At 44.0% G+C, this 27,712-nt stretch overlaps 1 protein-coding gene across 1 annotated transcript in view; it reads right to left on the bottom strand.

Annotated features, from left to right (window-relative positions):
- Positions 1 to 21,585, bottom strand: part of LOC111875378 (epidermal growth factor receptor-like) — a gene marked incomplete at its 3' end in the record, with an annotated part of 53,566 nt that extends 31,981 nt beyond the window's left edge. The window contains exon 1 of the mRNA XM_023871594.2: positions 20,875 to 21,585. Coding sequence (XP_023727362.1) covers positions 20,875 to 20,983 — 109 coding nt within the window. The remainder of the gene's footprint in view (positions 1 to 20,874) is intronic.
- Between the last annotated feature and the right edge of the window lie 6,127 nt (positions 21,586 to 27,712).

The following is a 27,712-nucleotide window of genomic DNA, read 5'->3' as shown; positions in this document are numbered from 1 at the left end:
AAAAAAAACAGAGAGAGAGGAAGAATGTAAAGAAGACGACGAGAAACATAAATACAGTAAATGGAAGAAAGAGGGCAAAGGAAACCAACACGAAGGCAGGAAAGAAAAATAAAAAATAGACAAGCGTCGTGAGTTTCCACCCAAGAATGCTGGAGATACTAATCCAGCACCACAGGCCAGACTCAGACCACATGTCATGCCCAGTATCCCACGGTTACTGCATATCGCCAGGGCACGAACAGCCTAGCTTCGTGGGGGCATGCACACCAGCAAGACACTTTGTATTCTCTTGTCCTGGTGAGTGCTACGACTCACTCTACTTTACAATACAAAGCAGATTGTTTGGGCTACTCTTGTTTCGGATTAATGGGCACCAGACGTGATAAGGTATTATTAAAACGAACCTTAAATAAATAGCGCGTTATGGTACAGACCAAATTCAGGAGGAGTTCCAGTGGGGGAAATTTATGCACCCCATAGCGAACCAGTGGGGTTCATAAGAGGGAGAGGAGAGGATTCTTCACCATCTGGGCAATAATCAGTTTCTCAAAAAGGGCTCCAATCCATAGGTCTGTTAAAGGCATAATTACTAACTTAATCCGTTCCGCTTATTGCCCAAGATGTCGCGGTTGTTTTTACATTTTGAACATTTTACAGACGGTAGAACTCCTTGGACGAGTGATCAGCTCGTCGCAAGGCCTCTACCTAAACACATGACAACACAAACACAGACAAAACATGTACACATACAAAACATTAATGCCTTGTGTGGGATTCGAACCCATGATCCCGTATTCCGAGCGAGCGAAGACAGTTCATCCCTTAGACCGCGCGGCTACCGTGACCGCCCTGTTTCTTCTGCGTCTTTATAGTTAAGTAGAAGTTCCTGCTGTCTATCAGCATGAAGTAAATTTATATGAAATTCTGACAGAGTAGGAACATTTTCACTGAAACCGTTTAATTAGCACATACATTTAAAGCTGAAAGCACTAGTTTCTGTTAATGCGACACGCAGATTTTAGGAATTAAACGGCTAGATCATAAACACCCATCCATCCAGCTCGCTAGTAAACACATCTTCGTTAAACTACGAAATGACACATTGCATGTTACTGGATCCAACAGCGGACAATTTTATGAATCAATCTATACTCCGTTAAACAAAAAGAAACTGCTGCAACGAAGACAATATTTCCACGTGGAAGATGTACCTCCACAGTTGATGCTCTCCATCAACAGTAAATACAAACTCTTCAAATACAGGTGACCATCTGTGTGTGTGTGTGTGTGTGTTGGGTGCTTGAAGCCCGAGGCTTCACCTCTACTCAAGTTCTGTGGTGGGGCTCAGCGACATCCTGTGATGTAATTATATGCAGCAACAAATATTAAGAAGTGAAAACTCGCCTTAACCTAGGGATGTCCACAAACGTGCTCATATAATGGCAAAGAATACTGCAACGAAGTGGTGGCCTAGGTTTTCCTTAAGTCTCTCTCTCTCTCTCCGCTGGTATACAAACCCCTAACTTACACGAACTCGAGGCCGCGCCATAGCTCAAGCGGTTAGTCGCTGGCTTCCCACTGCGGCGGCCCGGGTTCGAGTCCGGGCCTGGTCAAGTGGGATTTGTGGTGGACAAAATGGCGCTGGGGCAGGTTCTCTCCAAGTACTTCGGTTTCCCCTGCCAATCTTCATTCCACCAAATTCTCCATCCTCATAATCATCAGGGGCAGGTACAATATAGGCCAATCAGTGGCCGACGTGCCTAGTGGACTCAGCTGGACTCAACCCCCCACTATGCGATTTTTTTACAAGAACTCGAGGTCTTATCAAAAGCCAACAAAAAATCCTGTCTTCTGCCACTTCAATTCAGTCAGCATCTTCACATCTCACGTAAGATGCATTATAATTTCCCTCTTCTCACCTAAGCCTTTCTCTCAGAAACGGATTCTGTATTTTAGAACTTAAAGAAAAACATTCAGCATTTTCATTTCATTCCCTCAAATTCCCCGCTGATTTTATCCCCCTTGGTTTAAAGACATTAACAAGATCAGATGCACAGTAAAACTTGTTAAGATTCTGAAACTGTGATCTTCTCCATTTTTTGTTATTGTAACTTTCTTAGTCCTTTGTTCTAAAACACACGTAATCTATGTTCGTCTCAATGTACGAGACCACATAAAACATAAGGAACCGTACTTCCGTTCCCAGGTATGGCCTACATGAAGCATGAGTGGAACTGAGGTTCTCAAGCGGCCACTATGAAGTGCTGTGAATTGCCCCATCTTCAAGTTCGTCGATTACGCCAAGCAAGGAACCACCAAAACTTCGACGGACTTCTCCCGGCTATACGGTGTTACAAACCATGAGGTGACATTTTTCAAAGGATTATTACCTACATACTCTCATGTTACTTTTGACCCTCGTAGAAACAATGCACAGAGGCAGGTAACTAGGATGACAGAACCTTGCTGCATAAGTGTCAGTACTGAAACGTCATCACATATGTGTATGAAATGGTAATATCACAAACCACGTTATGGCGCTGAATGGCGTACGTGTCATCTCCACGACACGTTGCGCGATATCCTTGGAGATAACCGCGGTAAAGTGTCTGTCTGCCTATCTACCTATCACTCCATCCATCCATCCCTGGAATCCGTGAAACACTTCTTTCGCTTCAGTTTCTTAATCTTAAGACAGTCGGTGTGACTTCTCGGGCACGGATCAGTCCGTCGCAAGGTCGCTACTGCATAAAAACACAGAAAAACATTCATGCTCTGAATGAGATTAGAACCCACGATACCAGTGTTCAAGCGGGCGACGCAGTTTCACGTCTTAAGACTGCGCAGACACTGTAGCGTGTCCGACGTTCCGGTATTCCTCGACGGTAGAAGAGCTACCACACTCCGCTCAAGACGCAGTTTCGGGGCCACTTGGCCTGACAGCTTGCTCTCCCAGTTCATCGAAGCTGTTCATTTCACATTTTCACCACCAATCCGTCCCGTCAGTCCCGCTACTGCCATGCAACTTCGCAATTTAAGGTTAATTCTTTTAACCAGCTTCATATTAAACTAAAACTAAACTCCGTGGATTTTAATCCGCAAGCGAACTATACCGACCGAGCGACCGCCGCTTGTCGGCGAAGTTAGTGTCAACTTTAGCGGATAGAGGTGTCGCGTGGTCAGCCAACGGATTCCCACGGCTGTTAATCTCGATTTTTTACACCGGAGCCGCTATTTTTCCATTCAGGTAGCTCCTCAATCATCCTAATGAGGCTGAGTGGACCCCGTTCTAGACCCACTACTTCTCAGAAAATCTTGTAGAGCCACGAATCGAACCCGGGACCTCTGGCTCTGCAGCCAGGAACTCTTACCACTAGACCACAGAAGCGGCCCATTCAGCTTCATATTATTAATTTTAAACTTAGATTTTATTTATGCACAATCAGTGACACCGATCAGCCTTAAATGCCCCACACACACACACACACACCCATATATACAGAATCAGAAGCAAAATCTACGTCCACTTCAAAGGGTCCCGACAACAGTGCCCTTAACGTATAGCCAAAGCTGGGCACTGACATTGAATGGGGAAGGAGGGTGGGCTCTTTTGTAAGCATTTCATCCGAGTGGCGTCAACATGCGACCAAGTGTCATATACCTTTAATGAGGTAAAAAAGGTAGAATTGTCCCTGTGCTTAATTAATTATGCACAATGCCATGAAGACACATAGGAGTGGCTGTATAGATCCACATTTCTTTGACCTCGGCACTAGATGGAGGTGAGTAGTCAGCTTCACGCACCAGCCGCTTTACCCTGTGGGAAACTGACCCCGGGCACCCATTGGACAGGAGGCTGCGTAGAACCCAGAGTCGGTTTGGACACTGTGGAGAAGAGAAAAATCTGACCCTTGCCGTCCAGCCCGTAGCCCATCGCTATACCGACTGTTTTAAATCCTTTAATTCAATCCCAATTATAAACCTCTTACTTACTTACTTATGGAGCTGAGCCCTTCTTCGGGATAAGCCAAATCTGCAGCTACTCAAGAATTTCCCAGCATTTTATGGAACCCGAAGGTTCATTGCCGTGTTCACAAGAGCCCTCCACTGGTCCCAATCCAATCCATACCATCCCATCCTATCACTCTAAGTTCCACTTTAATATTGTCCACCCACCTACGCCTTGGTCTTCCCAGTGGTCACTTTCCTTCTGGCTTTCCCACCAATATCCTATATGCATTTCTCTTCTCTCCATTCGTGCTATATTCCCTGTCCACCTCATCATCCTTGACTTAATCATTCTAATTATACTTGGAGAAGAGTACAAGTTATGAAGCTCCTCATTATGCAGTTATCTCCAACCTCCTGTCACTTCATCCCTCTTCGGTCCAAATATTCTTCTCAACACCCTGTTCTCAAGCAAATTATAAACCTCTAACTGAATAAAAACAACGTCAATTTGTTAGGTTCTTTCATGTTCGTATCTGAATTTCTCTTCTCCGAAACAACTGTCGTCATTCTCGGTTACAGCGATGAGTCTACACGCCTCGATTGGCAATGCACTGATGTTCTGAAAGCAAGACAGAACTCTTGAAACACTCGACTTACATAACAAACGGTAACACAGGGAGATCCGCTCTACGCTTGTCTTCCAAATTGGGCCACGCTGCCGGATGTGCTCTCTGTTGTCTTTGTGCATTACCACGGTTTCTCAAGCGAACAACAGACCAGTACCATGAAATTGGCTACGACCACTTCAGAATTCATTACATTGCCCTACATCACTCGACTACACATTACTTTTGCACTTGCAACAGCAACGTAAAATAATACTTGGACAATTTATATTGCAAGGAATGATGGTGAAAATGATGCAGATCACTTCGAGTTGCCACACGTGTACCGGATGGATCATTGGTTATCCCTGTCTGAACTCACGAGCGACTTGCCAGCCAAATGACTGGAGGAGAGATTATGTAAAGAATATTCTCTCCATCAGTACGGGGACAAATATTTGAAATGAATGGCCGCATGTCTTGAGCAAATAGCGGGAGAGAAAACTATACATAGCAAAAGTCCCTTCGTCATAGGCATTCCAACATTACGTTGCTCACGCACTGGTGGTGTAACATCAGGCGACGTCACTTCTCTCTTTGTTCATCCACGCCAAGGTTTAGATTACAATCGGTTAGTTTTGTTCGTTCGTACGTTAGTTAGCAAGTTTGTTTCTTTATTTATGTTCCATTGTCGTTCCTTTCTTCCAAACTATTTATTCAATTCCCTATTTCCTTTATCTTTTTATTTCTTCCTCTCAATTCATCTTTGTTCCTTTCTCGCGTGTTCATTCTTCTTCTTTCGTTCATACATTGTATATTAATTTCTTTTCAGACCATAAAACTTAGTCGGAAAATCTGAACTGAAAAGGCTGCTTTGAAGGCCTTACTGTAAACTGGAGGGCAATATTAAAACTGATCTTAAAGAAAGAAGATGTGAGGACGAGAACTGGATTCATCTGACATACGAAAGGGATCAGTGGCGGCTCGTGTGAACAAGGAAGTGGGACTTTCGGCTCCATAATAGGCGAAAAATTCCTTGGCTATGCTGGTAACAGGCCAGAGGACTCCAGAAGCGACGGTTTTTCGACGGCCCTGAATACAAAATCCAACTCTCGCTTTGCAGCTATTCTTTTTATATACTCGGCAGCAAGAAAACCATGTTCTTGCCCAGCACGAAGAATATGCGTGCTGGAAACACATTTCATTGATCCCAGCCTCTTAGGCGTACAATCGTATATTCTGGGATTATTTTTCTACATTAGACAAGGAGTCCTACCTACACTGGCACGAAGCCAGACAACATTCTTGTACATTCGGTTAAGAAAGAAGCAGAGATCGTTTCAGTTTCTGCTCAGATCTGCTCTTAGCTGTGTTCCGCGCGGAGTAAGTGCTGGTTAATATAAGCGAGGACCGTGTGGGCAGATGAAGCTGGATTACCTCAAAGCCAGGTTAAAATACTGTTACATGTATTAGTGACTAGGGGCTGGGTTTTGATTGGATGACTGGATTTATTAACACCTTCTACAATTAAATCATACTTAAAATCAACACAAGGACCGCGCCATAGCTCAAGCGGTTAGTCGCTGGCTTCCCACCACGGCGGCCCGGGTTCGATCTCAGGTCTGGTCAAGTGGGATTTGTGGTGGACAAAGTGGAGCTGGGGCAGGTTTTCTCCGACTACTTCGGTTTCCCCTGCCAATCTTCATTCCACCAACTGCTCCACAATCACCCTCACCTATCATCTGGGGCTGGTACAATAGGACAGAAGTGGCCGCAGTAAAAGGGACTTAGTCCCACCCCACTAGCAGTAAAAAAACTTACAAGCAACCCAGCGCTATCACTGATTTACACAATTAACAGTACACCCTTAAACACGCACTAGGATTCTCACTCTTCATTGGTCGTATCCTGGTAACGAAATTAAAACAGTCTGACTGTGACTAAATATCCTAATCACTCGCTAAGCTTTCACAGGCTGACTTCTAATTCTTCAACTACTAACTTCCCGTGGCTATCTCCTACTGACAACTGATCTCAATTCTCACTCTGTCTTTTCTGTTGTACTCTGCTGTATTCCCATTCTCTTGACTCTCGTTTTCCACATCAATTCTCTTATAACTTCTGAACTCCCAATTCCCATTCTCTAACCCTCCTAGCTACAAACAGACCCTAGTTATATAGTTCGGGTCGGAACAAATGGAAAACACCGTCTTCTCTTGTCGAGTATTGTTGTGTTACCTAGCAACGAGTTGTAGCACGGCCCACCGAGAACATAGCTATTTTTTTGTGTTCGCTGGAATGTGTATACTGAGTCGTTGCCTAGCAACTGGTGTATACGTCACAATACATTATGCATCCGATAACCTCATTCCATAGATTGCTATTAAAAGGTCAGTTTCGCGTAACACTCAAATTGAATTAAAATGGATGTGGTAACTCACCCCCTAAAGACCAGACTGCCTCATCAGTCCATTTCCTCAGCAAGAGAAATACTGCTGTTAATACCCAATGATAATTATTGTAATAGTTCTAGACCTTACTCTGCACTAAATACTATTAGGGTCGCAACGTCTCCAGCTGTTGACATACAGCTAAATTTCGTATAAAATTTGTACGTGTAACAGTGATTTGTCTCCATGACAACATTCAAATTCCTAGCTATAAAGTTTCATTAGTCACCTCCATCAAACCGAAAGCTAAACAGCGTTCATGAGGCCGCCATTTTGCTGTTGCAGGTTATTAAAAAATGCTGTAATAAAAGTTGTATACTTTACGACCATCTATTACCACAAATCGCTTCAAGACTCTTGGAGCCGGAATGGAGCACAGATATCATAACATATCCCACAAGCCCACATTTCTCCCTCAGGGAGAGACGGTACGTTGAAGAAAGGCTAGACTTGAGCGTAGACGGCAATGAATCATAAAATGTAACTTCTTGATCGCCTGTACTTCAGATGTAGCCTACAGTAACAGAAGCTTCTTTTCGGAAAGCTAATTGGGTTATTTGTAAAATACTGTGGAGTACAGACACGTTTCTGGGAAATGACAAACAAACAAAAAGACAACAGCCGTTGATAGGCAGCAGATTCTTAACAAGCAACAGTTGAAATACAACAGAGGAACTGTTGGAAAGTGTTTTCTGTGGTCCGTGCAGCAGCAATTGCTACGCACCGGCATGGTAAACACGTCTCACACATCAACTCACTGAACTAGACTGGACATTAGTCCACCAGGAACGTCACGGACATAGACAAAATTCTGACTGCATATTCACTCTGTTTAGAAGTGAAGTGTTAACCGCAAGATCAATTTGCCCGTACACGGAATTTAGATTGTCAATTGTCTCCCACAGCCCGAGTTAGTATTAAAAGAAGCAACTATTTTGGCCGCCATGTTTGACTTACCGAACCTGTGGGGCCCATCATTCGGCTTGGCATACAAGCATACGTGCTAATTTCTAAGAATCATGGACAAAGCAGTAAAGTTACTGTAACGACCGGGGGTTCACCCTTGTTCCCGCTCCTTTGTACTACTTCCTAACATGGGCGGTGCACATGAGCAAGCGAATGTCGGCCGAGACATCTCCTGAGATACAGTATCCACCACAAAACAACTTCTACGTCACGTCTCAAAGATTAGAAAATTTACGTCACACACATATACATATGTATGGCCGTAAAATTTCTGTTCCGGCTATAGCCCGAACTTCGAGTAAACGGTCTACTCAACCTGCATCCGTTATAACGAATCTTGGCAATGCAAAACTCGAATGAAACCTACACATGACTTTCCAGTGTATGAAAACGTCTTCGCATTTCTGTTCTCTTAGAAATTCAGGGCGGCGGCAAAGAAGCAAGTTGCATTCAGAGCACCCGGTACGTAATCAGTGCCTTGCTGAACAGCACAAAGCAAGTGGTAATGACTTGATCAGTGCAGTGGCCATGGCACGGCTCAGCATTTTTTAATTGGAGTGCAGTGACATTTAAAATTCAAATTTTTCCCCTTTGGCTCTACAGCCCCAATTTGGGCCCTGGCTTACATCCATGAAACTCTCTGTTTCACTTCGCTTTACTAGAACTTAGACATTCGGTAGGACTCCTTAGGCGGGTGATCAGCTCGTGGCAAGGCCTCTACCCGTACACAAACACAGAAAAAACCCACACAAACACTCAACAGCCATGCCTTGAGTGGGATTCGAACCCACGATCCCGGCTTCCGAGCGAGCGAAGACGGAATTCTAGGTAATACAAAACACGACGTTTCGGAAACTGGATTTGTTTCCGTCTTCAGGTAAGGAAGTAAGACACCTACTCAGTTGGTCCCTTTACCAGTCAAATGATTGAGATTAGCTCTTTCTAAGGGGCCCAACTGAGTAGGTGTCTTCCTTCCTCACCTGAAGACGGAAAGAGATCCAGTTTCTGAAACGCCGTGTCTTCTGTTACCTAGAATTCCGGATGATGGAAAAAATTCCAAAAACCCAGTAATTCTGAATTTTTATTATTACTTTGCATCTGCATAATACAACCACTTTTTAATCTTAATATTTTGTCTGTCGCCTTTTCCACTTATACCTCGTCCTTAACATGATTCCAACGTCTTAAACTCTTCTGCTAAACAACTCACACGTGTATCATAAACATTATGAAGTCCTAAATGAGAAGAAAACACGAAACCTGTAGAATATCAACAACTTAATGACACGAGCGAACACAAATATACTCCATTACACGTCAACGTTCTAACTGCTGCAGAAGGTGAAGACACAACATGTCCGGCTCTAGTCCAGTCCCTGAGAAGGGCAGCCAAGAGACCATCTTAATGCCCAAACTCAACGAATCAACTCCATGGGTATGAGTCCTTCATAATCCGCCAGTCGTTCAACTAAACAAGGATTTCTCAATGTTTTCTGAAACCCGCAGATTCAGTACTATGTTCACAACAGCCCTACACTGGTCCCTATCCTGAGCCAGATGAATCCTACTACTCTGAGATCCATCTCAATATTACCCTCCCACCTACGTCTAGGTCTTACTAATGGTCTCGCTCCCTCTGGTTTTCCACCAAAACCTTTTATGCACTACTCCATCATTCGTGCTACATTCTCTGTCCATTTCAACCTCGTTTTGGTCATTCTAATTATACTTTGTGAAGAGTACAAAGTATGAAGCTCATCGGTTTGCAATTTTCTCAGGTCTTCTATTATTTCATCCCTCTTCGGTCCAAATATTGCCCTCGACACCCAATTCTCAAATACTTTCAGTTTATGTACAAGAGACGACGCTTCACATGCAGTGCAGTCACATTTTCTGCGAGCAATTCGTTCCTGAAGACCCCGCATAATTCAAGTTTTCCCATAGGAATATATGTAAAGTATAGGCCACGGGATACCATCTACACCTGGTGCCGCCATGTCATCAGTGCGTAAACATTCTCAGAACCGCCACCATTTCAAATTCGCATAAAATGCGAATGCACTGTAAACGTATTCAAAGGGACAGCCGTTCTGGTAGCACAGAATAATTTCTGAATCGTAGTGAATTTCAAGAGTTCTGGAGGTCAACCCAGTGAATAACCGTAATACTTGGCCTGTCCAACGTCATACAGCTAACACACACACCCGGTTCGAGAAGAACTCCCATGCTCTTTAATGGACGCCACAATATTCGGAGTACATCCATTTTCTCCACCGTTTCTTTGGAATCTATTTAACGACGGTGTCTAAATCAGACGGTCGTCTCTGTGGTCTAGTGGTCAGAGATTCTAGCTACAGATTCAGAGGCCCCGGGTTCGATTCTCGGCACTACCAGATTTTTTTTAGAAGTAGTGGATCTGGAACGGGGTCCACTCAGCCTCGTGAGGATAATTGAGGAGCTATTTCAAGGAAATAGCGGCAACCGAAATTAAAAGCAATGGGGATGTTGCGCTGACCCCGCGACACCTTCTACCCGCTAATGTTGGCACTAGTATTATTATTATTGCTAGTGGGGTGGGACTAGGTCCCCTGTACTGAGGCCACTTCTGGCCTATTGTACCAGCCCCAGATGATAGGTGAGGGTGATTGTGGAGCAATTGGTGGAATGAAGATTGGCAGGGAACACCAAAGTACTCGGAGAAAACCTGCCCCAGCGCCACTTTGTCCACCACAAATCCCACTTGATCAGACCAGGGATCGAACCCGGGCCGCCGCGGTGGGAAGCCAGCGACTAACCGCTTGAGCAATGGCGCGGCCAACATGTTGGCACTAACTTAGCCGACAAGCGGTGGTCGCTTGGTCGGTATAGTTCGCTTGCGAACTACAGGCTACGGAGTTTGTTTTGTTTGTCTAAATCAGACTATATGATGTCCGGGGCAATGACTATAGCGGAACAGAAGTGTAAGGATGCGGCAGTATCCTGCAATATACCTCGGGGAACTGATGAAGAGGATAAATAATCGGTCAGGTTAGTTTCCCGGCTGGGATTCGAACAGGGCACCTCCCGAATATAAGTTAGAAGCGTTACTTGCTTGATCCCAGGACAAAGTTCAACGAATAATGTCGCTCCGCAACCTGCGTTAAGTAATCCTCTAGAGCAGTGCTTCTCCTACTGTACCGATCGTTACACAAATTCTCGAGAAATGGCGAGCTTCTAATAAAAAGCTCTATTTTAGTCGAAATAATATTTTGACATTTCCTAGGAATGTGGCTGGATACGATTTAAAGGATCAAATTAGGGACACCGTGATTACATTACAAACGAACGAAATATTATCACCTATGAGGGGTTCCGTGATTAATAATAACGGGCTCTGGATTTGATGATTTGATTTCTTGACACTTACACACTTATACAGTTCGGGACTACAGACAATTATAGCGCTATCGCTGTTCTACACACTTTGAGTTCACCGTTTCACACGTACTAGGATTTTCAGTCTTCACTAGTCGTGTCCTGGTAACGGATTTATCGCAGTCTCACTGTAACTTCAAATCACACGTTAAGTCTTCTTGACGCCGTCTAATTCTTTCTTGCCATTTCCTGCAGCTCCCAATTCCGAAGACTCGACCCAATTCTCTTCCGACTACTGTTCTGTACTCCTACAGTTTCTGAACTCCCAATTTCAATTCCCTAATTCTGCTGCTCCTTCAAACTGGCTCCCTTATAAACACGCGACACGGACCTACAAAAAAGTGTCACGTGTCAATGCGTGCCGCGGATCACAGAGAAAACACCGCTTTCTCTATTGTTGCGAAGGCATGTTTACCGCGCCGTGGCCTAGCAACCGAAGTATACGTTGACGCGGGAATACGTTTACAAAGTTACTACCTAGCAATTGGTATACACGTTACAATATAATCGATTTAAATAACAGAAACCACAATAATACACTTAACTAGATACATATTGAAAGAATGAACCTGAACGCATTACAAAGCAGGTAATGGATTGAAGATCCATTGGATTCCCGAAGTTACGCTGGAAGGATGAACCTGCCTTGCAGTGGAACGGGACAGATCGAAAGGTCTAGACTTTGATGCTGATGAGGATAATAAATGTTTTGAAGGTTGAAACAACCAGGGACGGGGTTGACGAGGTCTTCTCGTTGCCTCTCAGAAACAAAACGGACCTAAACACGCGGACGGGTTCTAGTAACGATCAATCTCTCGCAACACCCCGCCCCACTGCTGCAACTTCAGACGAAATCCGGCAATTGTGATGCTTCCTCCTTGTCGCCTCTTCCTGGGTGGTTCTAGGTATGTAGGCTATGGACCCAAGAGATCAAAGTTGTTTTGCACCTACATTAGCAAGTGTATAACCACTCATTAGTTACAAGATAGCACAAGTAATCCCGAATGGCCTTGAGACAACCTTGTTCCTGATACTGGCGCTATATTTCATTGGCACCGCGTGGTAGCCAAATGTGTGTGGAGAGTCAAACAGAACCTTCAATGAAAATGCAGGCAGTCAACATTTCAGCATTCCGCAACTCAACAGCATAATCCTAAATGCTAATTCTATGGAGCAGAGTCTTTCTTGAAGGCATGATACTGGTTCAGTGGTCAATATACATCCAACCCTGTATGCTCACAGCAGCTGGCCCCAGAACCCTATCCAGACTACATCCTCCCACTTTACTCCTCTAACTTCATGACCCATACACAATTATCGTCAATTTCTACAGCGATAATGATTTGTATATTCAGACAACTGGAAGGAGTGCCGGCCATATATGTGTTCAAAAGAATGCACTGCAAACCTCTGCTGATGATACTGCAAGCATAACTAACTTCATGGAGATGGGCCTTTCTTGAGAACCTGCCAGTTCTGTAGCTACTCAAGTTTCCCAACATTTTACGAAACCCGAAGGTTCATTACCGTGCTTACAAGAACCATCCAATTGTCCCTATTTTGAGCTAATCAATCCAGTCCATACCACCCCATTCTAACATCCATTTCAATATTGCCCACCCACCTATGTCTTGGGCTTCCTAATGGTCTCTTTCTCACCAATATCCCATATGCATTCTTCTCCACATTCGTGCTACATGTCCTGCCAATCTCATCCTCCTTGACTTGATCATTCTAATTATACTTGGCGAAGAGTAGAAGTTATAAAGCTCCTTATCGAGCAGATTTCCCCAATTTGTCACTTCATTTCTCTTCGGGCCAAATATTCTCAACACCCTCTTCTCAAACATCCTCAGTCTGTGTTCCTCCCCTTAATGTTAGAGACCCAGCTTGACACCCACACAAAGCTACACGCAAAATTACAGTTCTATGTATTTAAATTTTTACGTGCTTAGGCAGCAGACGAGAAGACAAAAAGTTCTGTACTGAATGGTAGCATTACGCGAATATAATGTGCCCTTTTTATGGCTAGTGGGGTGGGACTAAGTCCCTTGAACTGCGGCCACTTCTGGCCTATTGTACCAGCCCCAGATGAGGGGTGAGGGTGATTGTGGAGCAATTGATGGAATGAAGATTGGCAGAGGAAATCGAAGTACTCGGAGAAAACCTGCCCCAGCACCACTTTGTTCACACACAAATCCCACTTGACCAGACCAGGGATCGAACTCGGGCCGCCGCGGTGGGAAGCCAGCGACTAACCGCTTGAGCTATGACGTGGCAATATGGAAGGCTAACTACCTCGCTACAAGGAGTCACTGGGCGAAGAAACTGACGGGCGGGTGATGACTCTGATCTGCCATAAGAGCTATCTCCAACTTTAACCAAAGTCAATTTCTTAATGTCCCTCTTTCTTTCTTTCTTTCCTTCTGTCCTTCCTTCTCTATGAGACAAACAAAGATTACGTACGATGGAGGCAAGCCCACACGTACGGACTGCAATAACTGAACCCGGACAGTTTCTGTATTCCCTTCTATATAAGTAGAATTAGTCAGCGGCAGATCCCACCAGAATTGCATTGCTGGTGTGAGGGCATTTACATAAACGCTGAGCCACAGTTGCACGGTCACTCTACATACCACTGTTGAAAATGAAGTTGATTTCCTTCACCTTGCTACCAAACTGCTCTGTTTGTAGGGTTTTCATGTCTCCAGAATGAAAAAATATATATATATATATCGGCATTAAATAATTTTCCTCCACGTGCTACTCTCATGAATTACACGTGATTCTGAATAAAATTTGTACTGGAAGGTCTGCTCTAAGAACTGTCGGATTAATTGCATTCCGGGGAAATGTAAACTCAAAAGCCAATCTTACTTTAAGGGACGATGAAATTTAGCGTTGATGTTGTACTTAAGATCCACCAATTAAAAACACACACACACACATAATATAGTAGCCATTGATGTTATTTCACTTTCTAATCACTACTTTAAAATGTTGGAAATGTTAATCCAATTTACTTCCAGCACGACTGCAGAAAGTCCAAAAGAACGAGATTTAAGTCCATATAATCTAATTTCTGAATAAAAAATCAGAACTGAAACCCTAGCGAACGGCGTAGGTGCAGAAACATTTCTCACAAAGCGTAGTGTGTTCTTACCGGCAGCTAGTCTAAATCACGGTAATGAAGTGTTTTGAGGGCACACTCTGAAACGTGGACACGATGCAAAGGCATTCCCTAACGAAATTCCACTGCGATTCTCAATAAGTGCAAATTATCAAGTCTGAACTTGTCGCATACAGAACTTCGCTTATGGAACAAAGTTTTACCATCCATATACTACATAGTACGCGTTAGTATTATGTATGGACTTTATGAAAGGCGTGGACTGGAGTGATATGAAGCCAGTTACGGTCCAGGGACTGTCTGTTGAAACCATGATAATAAATCTTTCCGTTCATAAGAGGCTGCGAATATCCTGACTAGATAAACAACCATCAGTTTCTGAAGGAAGACTCTATGGGATGAGTGTGGAGTTATTCATTTTATTTAGTGAGGCACTTAAAAGTCCTCTGCCGCACTCTTTGTGAGCTCGTCTTTATAAATGAAATATTAAATGTAAATTTATTTTACATTACTTCTATGTACTCTAGTAGTAAGTTCCTCGTGGAACTATCTGAACTGCTCCGTTAGTGCATCGCTCTTGGGTGTAACAAGCTGCTCATCTCATGGTTGGACGTGTCATCAGCCTATTTTACCCTAGAAGCTGGAGATCAACTTCTTACACACATACCAACAAAACCCCACCCGCAACTGCAGTTTTGCCTGAACACGTTTTGTCTTTACATCTCAGGTACGAGGAACGAGCTGTTTCAGGTATACCTGAGACTTACTGACGTTTCAATTATAGCCCAGTCACATATATATCACATTAATGATGATGATGATAATGCAGGTACGGTAAAGTTCCTGTGCTCAATTAATCAAGCATCACGCCATGAAGACGTACTGGGGAGTTGAAGTATAGCTCCACCATTCTTCACCTTGGCACTAGACAGAGATGAGTGGTCAGCTTCACGCCCTGGCCACTTTACTCCCGCTACCCACTGGATACGAGGCTGGGTCGGCCCCAGAGCCAGTCTGGACGCTGTGGAGTAGATAAAAATCTTTTGCTCCTACTGGGAATCAAACTCCGGACCTCAGCCCGCTGCTACACCGACTGAGTTAGAGTGGCTCAATTGTATCATAATAATGAAGCTTATATAAGAATGTCTCAGACTACAGTGAGCGTATCATTCACAGCATCTGCCAAAAACAGCGAATAATAATAATAGGGGTACGCGGTAGCGTAGTTGGTTGAGGCATTATGCTACAAGCTGGAAGGTCGCGGTTCAAGTCCCGATGAGGTCATTGGATTTGTTTTCAATTGACCTAATCCTTCCAGCCGCACTATGGCCCTTGGATCGACTCAGCCTCTAACAGAAATGAGTACCAGAAATATTCTTGGAATGTTATTTGGGGTAAAGGGCGGCCGGCGCGTAGGGCTGACAACCTTGCCGCCGTCTATGAGCCGACTGTCTAGAAAATGTGGGAGCCTCAACATCTCACAACCCTAGGGGCCTCCACGGTCTGTTACAGGGATAGCTTTACTTTTACTTTACTTTCTAATGCTGTCCCAATTATGACAACGATGTCCGGCAGAAGAAAACATTCCTTAGTGCCAGAATACCTACCATATATCCTACATAAATTGTACAAGGATTGAACCCGGGCCTTACCGGTGGGAAGCTGACAAACAGCCACTTGAAAGCAGTGCCAGAGTAACCTACAAAAGTCGGGGCGAGGACGCCAACCGGGAGGTACTGTACTCCGAGGTGAGCACAAGACACGTTCCGTGGTAATTGCGTCTCTTCCTTCAGCTGGAGCCCACAACTGAGCGTACAGACCACGTCTGACTCCGCACCATCCCGCATGCTCAATAGCAGCATAATCACCGAGCCTGCAGTTTAAGCAAGACGAGAAAGTAGCTAAGGAGAATTATCTTTCGAAACAGTGGAATTTTAATGGCGCTCGTGTTCCATGCGCCTCACAATGCCTTTTCTCAAATTATAGCTTTCAGCTCCCATAAAAGCAAGGCACTGTACCGGATAATTTACTGGATCATGTTCCTGATATAGAGTGGAACCTATCTAAAACGATACATGGACTAAACGAACCCCTGCCTGTCCCTGGTCCCGAAAACATTAGAATGAGAGGTAATGTAAAAAGGGTAAAGTTGTCCTTGTGCTTAACTAATTAAGCAGGACGTCATGAAGTCGTATGGGGGAGTGGATGTATAGATCCACATTTTCTTGACCTCGGCACTAGTTGGAGGTAAGTGGTCTGCTTCACGCCCCGGCCTCTTTACTCCCGGGAAAAGAACGCCAGTATCCACTGGACAGGAGGTTGGGTGAACCCCAGAGCCAGTCTGAACGACATGGAGAAAGTTTTGACCCTACCGGGATAGCCTACTCGGAACTCCGACCCCTCGGTCGTCCAGCCCGTAGCCAGTCCCTATACCGAGTAGGCTATCCCAGATCCTGAGAAGTAGTGTATAAACAGCAAATGTTACCTGGTTAAAATCTCACCCTTTCGGGAAGCAGGCTACCCTGATGTCTTTGTGGTTCTCCTCTGTCTCTCAAAATCAAGTTCAGAACAGGGTGAAATATCCGTATACCTCGACTTATTCCTTTCCAATTCACCGTACCTTATTATCCTCGTGTCGCTGAACTCAAAACTACTTTGTAGTTGATATATAGTGGTTAAATAATTGAAAAAACAGACACATAAAACAAACATAATCGTAAATCTGTACACAAACTCATGACACATACTGTAGATATATATTCCTCTGTGGATCAAGCAAAAATCCTAGCACACCGCTTTGCCATCACGGCCTTCGAAAAGATGCATATAACGGCCTTGGATTTATGAGGAACTATGCTCATATGTACATTCTCCATTTCTGTTTACCTGTTGTGTAAAAGTCTATTGCTGTTGTCACCGAAGTGTGAAAACATTTTCTCACTATCCGCGTCCAGTAACTACGCAGAAACTGTCCCGAGTCCAACGCCGATAGAACACCACGGAAACATGCAGTCTTGGTAACAATGCTATTTTAATAAAGTTGCGATCCAGTGTAGTCTTACACGCATTTTCCAGACGCATCTTTTTCTTTTCTTTGCAATTTTGCATAATTCATCAGCCTCGATGTGCATTTATTGCATTTAGAGAGAAATGTATTTTGTATTAGTAAGGAGAATATTGACTAAGAAATAAGGCATAATTCTCGCTCAGTTTTAAGCAGAAATTTCTCCAACTATACTTCTACTTTACATTCGTGGAGAGCATACAAGTTACTACATGGAGGAATTGCCTTATTCAGAAGCTGATAGTCGTACAACTGGTCACGAACCTCTCTGCTTTTTATGGAACCCGAATGTTATTACCTTGTTTACAAGAACCCGCCATTGGACCCTAACCTGAGTCACTTTAATCCTATCTCCAACACTACTTTCATTTCCCATTTCTAACGCCCCTTCCCTTCAGTTATATCGACTAAAATATGTTTGCATTTCTCATCTCTCCATACGTGCTACATGCCTCGCCCATATCCCCCCCTCTCGGTTTGATCATACCCGCTGAAGGAGACAAACTAAGAAGTTCCTCACAATGCAGTTCACCTTAGCTTCCTGTTACTTCCTCCCTTTTAGTTCAAAATACTGTAAATCCTCGTTATAGTGGCCTAATGAGGGAAAAGGCAGGGTGTCCGTTACCGCCAATATCTCGTATAACCGGGTGAAGGGGGTATTCACGGAAGTAAACCACAGACTACACAGCCAATACCAAATAAACATAATGTGATTGCATCAAGCTTTTCCTTTGCGGTTCCTTTTTCATTTCAAGTAGTTTTCTAACTACAAAACTTTCTTATTGTCTTAAAATCTCTACAAATTCACAACTGCTCATAGCCAAATTTTGTCCCGTACACCCGGGATCGTTATAATGAGGGTTTACTGTATTCTCCTCAGAGCCACCGTCTCAAGTATCTTCCACGTACCTTCCTCTCTTATGAACACACATCATGCTTCGCAGCCACGCACCCATTTGTCAGCGTACACCTCTGTAGGCCTATATAGTTTCCATATTAACGGTACACAAAAACTACTTACAATACACAATCTAAACATGAAATTTTGACAACAATTTTCTTAACAGTACCTACGCACACTGTAAGAGTCAAACGTTACTCCTTAAATCTGAATGTACTTATAAGCGAAAAGTATGACCCATGCTTATGTTTGAACATCTCAGGAGAATTAGCTAGTGTCCTCGCATCCGATAGGCCTCCCAGCGAATTACTGAGATTTTGTCTTTCCTTGTGCGACTCCGAGATATCATAGAATAGGCCACAATGCCTCCTCCACATTCAAACTGATCTTGAAAAATCTTCTGTTTCAGTGCCTCCAAAAATTTGAAGAAAAGTCTGGGACTTGAGACACTGTGCCGAATAAAACACACATACATCTTCCGGTAAATGATAATAGTGGTTTACTGAAGAGCGTTATGAACATATACGAGATAACAGGTCATTTCCTAAATGCAGATTGGCACTGAAACTTGTAACTCCTTTAGAGTCCTCACTTCTCTTCGAGCACACCATATACGAAACAGAAACGTACTTTAATGGCTTGGCGTTGTGCTGTTCCCTTTGTGTAAAGAAGATACAAGAAGAAAATACATAAATACAGATGCAAAAAAAAAATTTTTAATCCGAAAGGAAATTACTGTTGAAAATTAACACTCACAGGGCAAGGTACTGCAATTCGCGAACTTCGCATAAAAGATACGTGTACATTAAATATAAACATCCAAGTTTCAAACGCGAACTAAACTGCAGATTACAGGAGGGACATAACACACCAATGCAGTATTGCCATCAAGTAAACCCATAACGAAACCACATATAGTGATAAACTTGTGGTTAATTTATTGTGAATACCAAAACAAGAGGAACTTGACCAATCACAGAGTACTGAAGTCTATAGCATCCTGTAGGTCAAAAGGCAGACTTAAATTTTAACTATCGCTTACTTCAGCAGGACACTTGTAAGATATACACGTTAAGTTCCTAAACCGTGGTCAACACTGTTCTGTCCTCGAAAAATAAAAATGTGATAACAAAAGACGCAAATAAAATGACACTTTACGGTAAGTGCAAGTTCCAAAACGCAAATACAACCACACTTCAATGTCTCTTGGAGTAAGTGGGTGTAAATTCCAAAAGAATTTACACAAACAGAAAGACACTTCAGTATATGTAAAAACATCTGCAATAAAATATGCAAGCACAATATTTTCCATTAGGCCTACACAGGAGTAAGAACTGAAATAAAAGACGCAACTGAACATTTCATCATACCTGAGAAATGGGAGAGTGCATCATATGGATCATATTTGAGAACAAGTTGCAACAAAAGAGGGGAGAACAGAAAGACACTTGATCGCTTCATTCCATGTTGCGACCGTGTCTTACCAGTAATCTCCCTTCACGACGACTGGAGCGCCACTCACCTGGTGGACTGCGGTTCTGCAAAGGGCGTAACCTGTCCTGACGGCGTCACAGCTGTTTGAATCCGATGCAGTGGCGGGACGAACAGTTTTCCATCACTGGTTCAACACATACGAGTAGTTGAAGCAATGATGGATTCCAGCCGTAAACTATTTACACTAAAAACTACACTTAATATAATTACCAAGCATCTTTGCATCGTGTAAAAATATAGGAGAGGTAACATGTGAAAACAGCAGGTGTATATGATGAAGTACTGTAGAAACAGACAAGTGCTGGAAGGAGCCATTATTTCCAATCAGTGTTATACCTCATGACGTTTGTGTGATTTCATCTTATAATCTTTGTCTGGACATTATTACGATCAAAATATCGTTTTGTGGTCACAATAAATGACATCAGAGGCCCTGTGGAACGAAAATGGTTTCCCACTACTTCTAACCGAATCTTCACGGCTTGCAAGCCCATACTGAGCACGTAATTCGTTTTGTCCTTCACGACGGAAGTAATGTTAAAGACTACAAACCGTAATTGAAGCATGAAAGACGAGTATCAACTGAATTTATGCACCAGCTACATCGCTGGCCTTCGGCACATGAAAATGTAACGAACAGCGAATAGTTTTGTGCTTTTGATAAACAGCGCTTCTTGAAGCACACAGATATAAACATTCCGTATTTTTATTTCAGGGGTCAACGTAATTAGTGTCGTTTATTACCAAGAATTAACACGTTACACTGATGTTAATAAACAAACATTACTACAGTATGGCTCTGATGGTACGGTGTATTTCACAACCCACTCTAAATAAGGTGTTATGATGTATACCAATGCAATAAAACGGTCTACGTGCAGTAATTTCAATCTACTTACTTTTCCCCTTGACGAACTCTGAAGATTTGTCTGCAAGAATTATAGTGGATGCCAGCGCTACGGTGGACAAGATGAGCACCAGCCAATTGTTGCGGATTGCTGCAGTCATTGTCGCCACAACTTGACAACCGCGTTAGTCTGTCCGTCACACAGCACACAAGCATCAAGCAATCAGCAATGCTACGTAATTAAATAAAAACAACTCATGCACGAACATTAAAACCATGCAGCTAAGAGCTCGTTCTCAAACCAAGTCACATGGCCACGATTACACATGTTGCTGATGAACTGATTCTCCTCAAGCAGTCGCCTGACCGTGTGTTCGACTCCACGGCATGGTCATGGTCGGACCGCGCTGAGGAGGGTTGGACGGTCGCGTTCCTGGGAGCGGACCAACAACCCTGATGACGTGGTAGCTGATAACGGTGACAAAGCTCGGGTCCTTCTCTAGCCATCCTATAGGCTGCTGGTTCGAACCTTCGTCTTGGTCTTGTTGGTCAGTGGGTTCTGTCCAAGCAGTACACCACGGCAAGCAGTTTCCCAAGATGCTATGAACAAATCCTCAGGTGGTTCTGCCCCATGACGACGGTGACCCACGGCTAGGGGCGACGCAGAGAAGCGACAACAGCTCCACTCTGCAAGCAAGTAGAATACCCACTGGTCAACTCCAACATACAGCCTTGCTGCAGGCATTTGAGAACAGGTTCGCCTGCCTAGCGCCTTTCGTACTAACGTTATTAAATCAAGGGAGTGAGAGAGAGACAGAGAAGCGATCACCGTATGGTGCAGACGGAGACCGAGATTGCAGCCTCCGGCAAGGAGCTACCTGCCTGGTGAGAAGGGGAAGGGAGGTTAGGAGTAGAGGGGGCTTCAAAAATAAACAGCGTCATGGAAGAATGGCATATGGGACTACGACAAAATAAACTACATCCTCAAGTCTACAGTCGTCGGAGACGTAATGTGGTGTAGTCTGGCAGACAGGTACCAACGCTGTCTCCATCTAGAGATTGGAAATCCTTGAAGATGGAGGCAGCAGGTTTCTCCGAAACATCGATACCCATCTAGCAAGCTACACGGCGTCACATCTCAGACCGAAATCCTAATATTTGCTGTTGTGTGAAACCTCAAATCACATATATTCTCAAGTTACCTAATTTCTACAGTTTATCACAATTATACCACTGTCCTTTGGTTTTATGTGACGCAGCTTTCGTTTTGAAGTGAATTCTGATATGCACGAAATTTCTTCAGCTCTCATCTGTAAAGTTGTCCCTGTGCTTAAATAATTAAGCATTACGACATGAAGGGGTACGGGGGAGTGGATGTATAGATCCACATTTTCTTGACCTCGGCACTAGCCGGAGGTGAGTCGTCGGCTTCACGCCTCGGCTGCTTTACCCCCCGGGGAAAGAGCCCCCGGTACCCATTGGGTAGGAGGTTGGGTGGACACCAGGGCCGGTCTGGATGATGTGGAGTAGAGATCTGTATTTCATACATTGAAAATAACGGATTTGGGTGACAGATTAATTTTCCGACGACATATTTATTACATAGAGACGATGTTGGTACAGTTCAGTCGGTAAAGGAACTACCTACATAGTGACTTTCTTTAATCACTTGTAGTTCTATTGAGTCAAGAATTGCTCTGACGCCATTACAAAAGAATCAATCAATTCGCTTTCAAGAAGAATCGATCAGTCCTATTCCCCTCAATTAGAGCAGAAATTAATAACACGTGGAGGATTGCCTCCATATGCTTTATATGGCTTCAGTACGCAGTGCCTATGCAAATGTATGGCTTCACTCTCACGCATATCCACGTCCCTTAACTGCCCGTTTCAGCCCTACAGTGGGCCCACAGAAATAGCACTACATTCTCCATACAGACAGTAGTCTTCTGGTTTACGGCGCCACGAAGTCCGGTATGTGGCACACCAACATTTCGGAAGAACCCGCTGTCACCGTATTCAGGGTCACAATCTAAACTTTTACCGTAGTGAAAACATCAACTCCCATATATTATTTTCCATGCTCAAGACAGCTCGCTTTATTTTATTAACTAAATCGCTTCACGATGCAGGGTGCTCAGTGAGATGTCACTCAGCAGACTCTTGAGGACCTCAAAGCCCAATTATTGTGTCACCAGACTTCACCGTGGACCCCATTCTGGGTCAGCTCAGTAGAGTTCCCTCTATATCCACAGTCTATTGCTGTAAGCTTCACTTCAATATTATCCTCCCCATAATATTATGATTTAGCATCCTATTGCATTAATATCAATTATTTCATCAATATATATACTTCCATCACAATGCAACACAAGATTGTTACAGTCAGGTTAATCTTTATTCACAACATGTCCGGCAGTATATGGATATCATCAGGTGTCCTCGTTATGCTAAATGTTCACTGCACTGCCTGTCTGAATTTTAAAATTAGAATAGCTATTAAAATTCAATTTATGACCGCCTCTGTGGTGTAGTGGTCAGAGTTCCTGGCTATAGATCCAGAGTGCCCGGGTTCGATTCCAGGCACTACCAGATTTTCTGAGAAGTAGTGGGTCGGGAACGGTGTGCACTCAACCTCGTGAGGATAACTGAGGAGCTACGTGAATGGAAAAGTAGCGGCTGCGATCTAGAAAACCGGGATAAACGGCCGTGGGAATCCGTTGCGCTGACCACGCGACACCCTCTATCCGCTAAAGTTGGCACTAACTTCGGCGACAAGCGGCGGTCGCTCGGTCGGTATAGTTCGCTTGCGGACTAAAGTCCATGGAGTTAGTTTTTAGTTATTAAAATTAAATTTAAATAGGTCGCCCTACTAAATTTAGTAAAAACCGCACTATACGGCCGAAACACGTCAATAAAATTTAAAGTGACTGTAACAATCTTGTGTTGCGCTCTGACAGAAATACATCTTGATATAAGTGTTTGAAACGAATTCAGGGATTCGCTGCAGTTCAATGCCAATATGAATAATATTTTGGGGTGACTGCACCTTAACTACTGATCTCCGAAACGTCGGTATTACAGTGTACATCTATACGATGCCATCGCCCAAGAGCTGGGTACATATTAGCCTGCCAGCTGCACCTACATACACCTCGCACCACTCATATGACACCCGCTCTAACTATACATTACGGTACTATAAACCTGCATGATCTGAAACTCATGGCAACAATATGCAACGAAGCCTCATCGGGCTACCAGCCGTCTCCCTGAAGACGTAGACAGAAACACAACTCCATATCGACAAGGCTATACAGCATGATACTGCCGATGCAACGCCAAGTTGAGATAGACCCCTTTTCCAGTAAAGCTCAGGCATTGCGTTGATCGTGTCCAGCCACCCAACCGGCTCGCAGAGCGGCGGCCAATCAGGCGAAGTTTATCCGCATCGTAGCGATGGCGCGAACTTTTTTAAGAACACGTTTTTGAATCGTCGATGTTTCACAAAACAAATTAGTAATGGGGAGGACCACCTGACGAAACAGGTGTCTGAGACAGCGGGCAGGGGAAACAGGACTTATTGGGACGATCATTATTACACGGGTCAAATGAAAAGTGAGGTGGTGGGGGAAGCAGCCGAAATACGTAGGGGATGCTGCGGCACAACTCGACCTTGCTAGACTGGACACAGGAATGTAAGTGTAGTCAAGGTCGCTGTGTCAGCAACTGCCCTCATTAAGCGGCACCTGTTTCTCCCTTTGGTTTTACCTCAACAGGACATCAGAACTGACGGATCTGGGTTGGAGTCTTTTTTCTTATCCTTAACCACGATCGGAACACTTACGACAACTGTGAAGAATTAACAGAACAAAGAGGTGGTCTGCGCACGTGGTACAAGACAGAAATCTTTGCCTCCTCCTGGAATCGAACCCCGACAGCTCTCCCGGTAGTGTAGACAGAAGAAGGAAGAGACGGGAGGCTGAGAATGGTAAAAGGGAATAAAATGATCCACCGTGAGTGACCTTGCTAATCAACACACACAGGGCTGAAGTTACACTGCGCACAAGACTGAATTAATAGAGAAATAAAATGAAATATTTTATTTACAGGAGTAAATAGGTACATTACGACTGCAGCCGTCCACACTGTGCACAGTCTGAATGCCTTTTATATTTAGCGTAGCAATATTAAAGAAGTTATGACTTCCAACCTGCAGAAATGAACATTAAAACTACAAGTTACTTTGAGGTCAAGTCGGTTACCTGCCTGTAAGCCTCACACCTGACAAAGTCTCACATGGGCCGCGCCATAGCTCAAGCGGTTAGTCGCTGGCTTCCCACCGCGGCGGCCCGGGTTCGATCCCGGATCTGGTCAAGTGGGATTTGTGGTGGACAAAGTGGCGCTGGAGCAGGGTTTCTCCGAATACTTCGGTTTTCCCTGCCAATCTTGATTCCACCAATTCCTCCACAATCACCCTCACCTATCATCTGGTGCTGGTACAATAGGCAAGAAGTGGCCTCAGTACAATGCCACAGATACCGACAGCGTGTCACGTATATCTGCCTGTATGCCTCACACCCGACACTAAGTCTCACATATCTACTTTCATGCCACAGATACCGATAGCATGTCACGTATATCTGCCTGTATGCCTCACACCAGACAGTAAGTTTCACATGTCTACTTTCATGCCACAGATACCGACAGCATGTCACGTATATCTGCCTGTATGCCTCACACCCAACAGTAAGTCTCACATATCTGTTTTCATGCCACAGATACCGACAGCAGGCCTGTATGCCTCACACCCGACAGTAAGTCTCACATATCTACTTTCATGCCACAGATACCGATAGCATGTCACGTATATCTGCCTGTATGCCTCACACCAGACAGTAAGTTTCACATGTCTACTTTCATGCCACAGATACCGACAGCATGTTACGTATATCTGCCTGTATGTCACAACTACCTATAGCATGTCTGATATACCTACCTATATACCAGAGAGGGATGCTGACAGTAGGTATGACATATCCACCAGAATTCCACACATATAGATAGTAAGTCTGATACATGTTCCTGTTCACCACTGATTCTGTCAGTAAGTCCCATAATCTTCTTGCGTGTCGCTGATTTTGGTACGGAGTCTGATAAGACCAGCTGCATGTACAGATCTGTCTGACACGCGTGGCGAACTACACAACACACCGTAAGTTCGTTATGGGTACCACAGTTACTAACTGTAACACTAAAATAATAAGTTATAGGAACTGTATGTAGCGACTGAAATGAGTTAGTCTTCTGTAAACCAGCTAGGGCCTCATATGGAGATGGTTCCTGGTTCATGCACCCCGCTGAATGCCACAGCGAAACAAGAGAAGTGTGTGCGACATTACCTATTACCGTTAGAAAACACTGATTGTAGTATTTGAGATTCTTACAAGTGTGGTTATGAAGCGGACTATTTTGTGGGATATAACACCGTGCGGTCCACTGAAAGTTAACCGATGACTCGGAGGAAAATATCGCCTCCATCTTCAGGGTCAAAAATAGGCCGAGCATGTGGCAAGCAAGTATGCTTTCACACTGGTATCTTATTCGGCTTATTCTTCGATCCTGAAGGGGCGATATTCCCCTGAAACGTCGGTTGACTTCTAAGGTACTATACAGCGTTAAACAACTGGCTACGGACTGAACGACCGAGATGTCGGAGTTCGAGTATCGGTAGGGTCAAGAATTTTCACTTCTCCATGTTGTCTACACTGGACCTGGGGGTAAAGCGCCCGAGGCGTGAAGCTGACCATTCATCTCCAACTAATGAAGGTCAAGGAAATATGGACCCATACATCCACTCTCCCATACGTCTTCATGGCGTAGTGTATCCCAGAAGATATACTCTTCAACAACATGAACGGTGGCAAACTTTTATGCTGACAAGACAATTTATGTTGGCCGTATATGATTACACTGATTCCTACTGCAGTCTGTCACTAATACTTCCTTGAAATGAAGGTAAATACTGCATAACCAGCATCGAAATGTAACATAACTTCGCATATTTACTTCATAAGGCACCTCATCAGTACTGATACAACATCGTCAAACAACGTAGGCTCCAAATAATATTGTACAGATATATTTTAATTAACAGACTTCACGTTTAACACTTGTTTGGTATTTCTACCTAAGAACTGAACTGTTTTAAGCTCAGCGCAATTAGTTCTGTTGATGCTGTGATGTTACAATCTGAGTCAGTAAACAAATCTGGCTATACATTAAGCAACACCAAACACTCTTATTTGTAAACATTTTCTTCCCTAGGACGACGGAAGGGTCGAAGTTCGAGTCCTTGTAGGGTCAAGAATTTTCTCTTCTCCACGCGGTCCACCCCGCCTCTAGGGCCCAAGCAACCTCTTATCCATGGGTACAGGGAGGCTCTTTTCCCGGATATAAAGCGACCGGGGCGTGAAACTGACAATTCACCTCCAACTAGTGACGAGGTCAAGAAAATGTGAACCATTTCCCCATACGGCTTCATGGCGTAGTGCTTAAATAGATAAGTAAAGGGACAACTTTACCTTAGGTGCAACTGGTGGCCGGGACGGGCCAGCAACCAGAGGGTCGGTCGACTGCCGTACGCTGCATATTTTCTTATTATACATAAAATTACACGCGTAAAAATTATTATCCTGACTCTCGGCTTGAAGTACCTGGAGTGATTTTTTTTCTGCAGCTGTCTTATTTTCTTCTCAAGCGACAGAAGAATGTCGCTTGGGAACAGTTACAACAGTATTCAGCCACCAAATGGTTCACCGAGATGGTATTTGCGTCACTGCTTATCTCCATGGATATTTCGTTTTTCTTGGTATGAGATCTTTTGCTTC

Source organism: Cryptotermes secundus, unplaced genomic scaffold (genome assembly GCF_002891405.2).
Source record: "Cryptotermes secundus unplaced genomic scaffold, Csec_1.0 scaffold3142, whole genome shotgun sequence".
Lineage (NCBI taxonomy): Eukaryota > Metazoa > Arthropoda > Insecta > Blattodea > Kalotermitidae > Cryptotermes > Cryptotermes secundus.
This window is presented reverse-complemented; position numbering and strand designations above follow the sequence as displayed.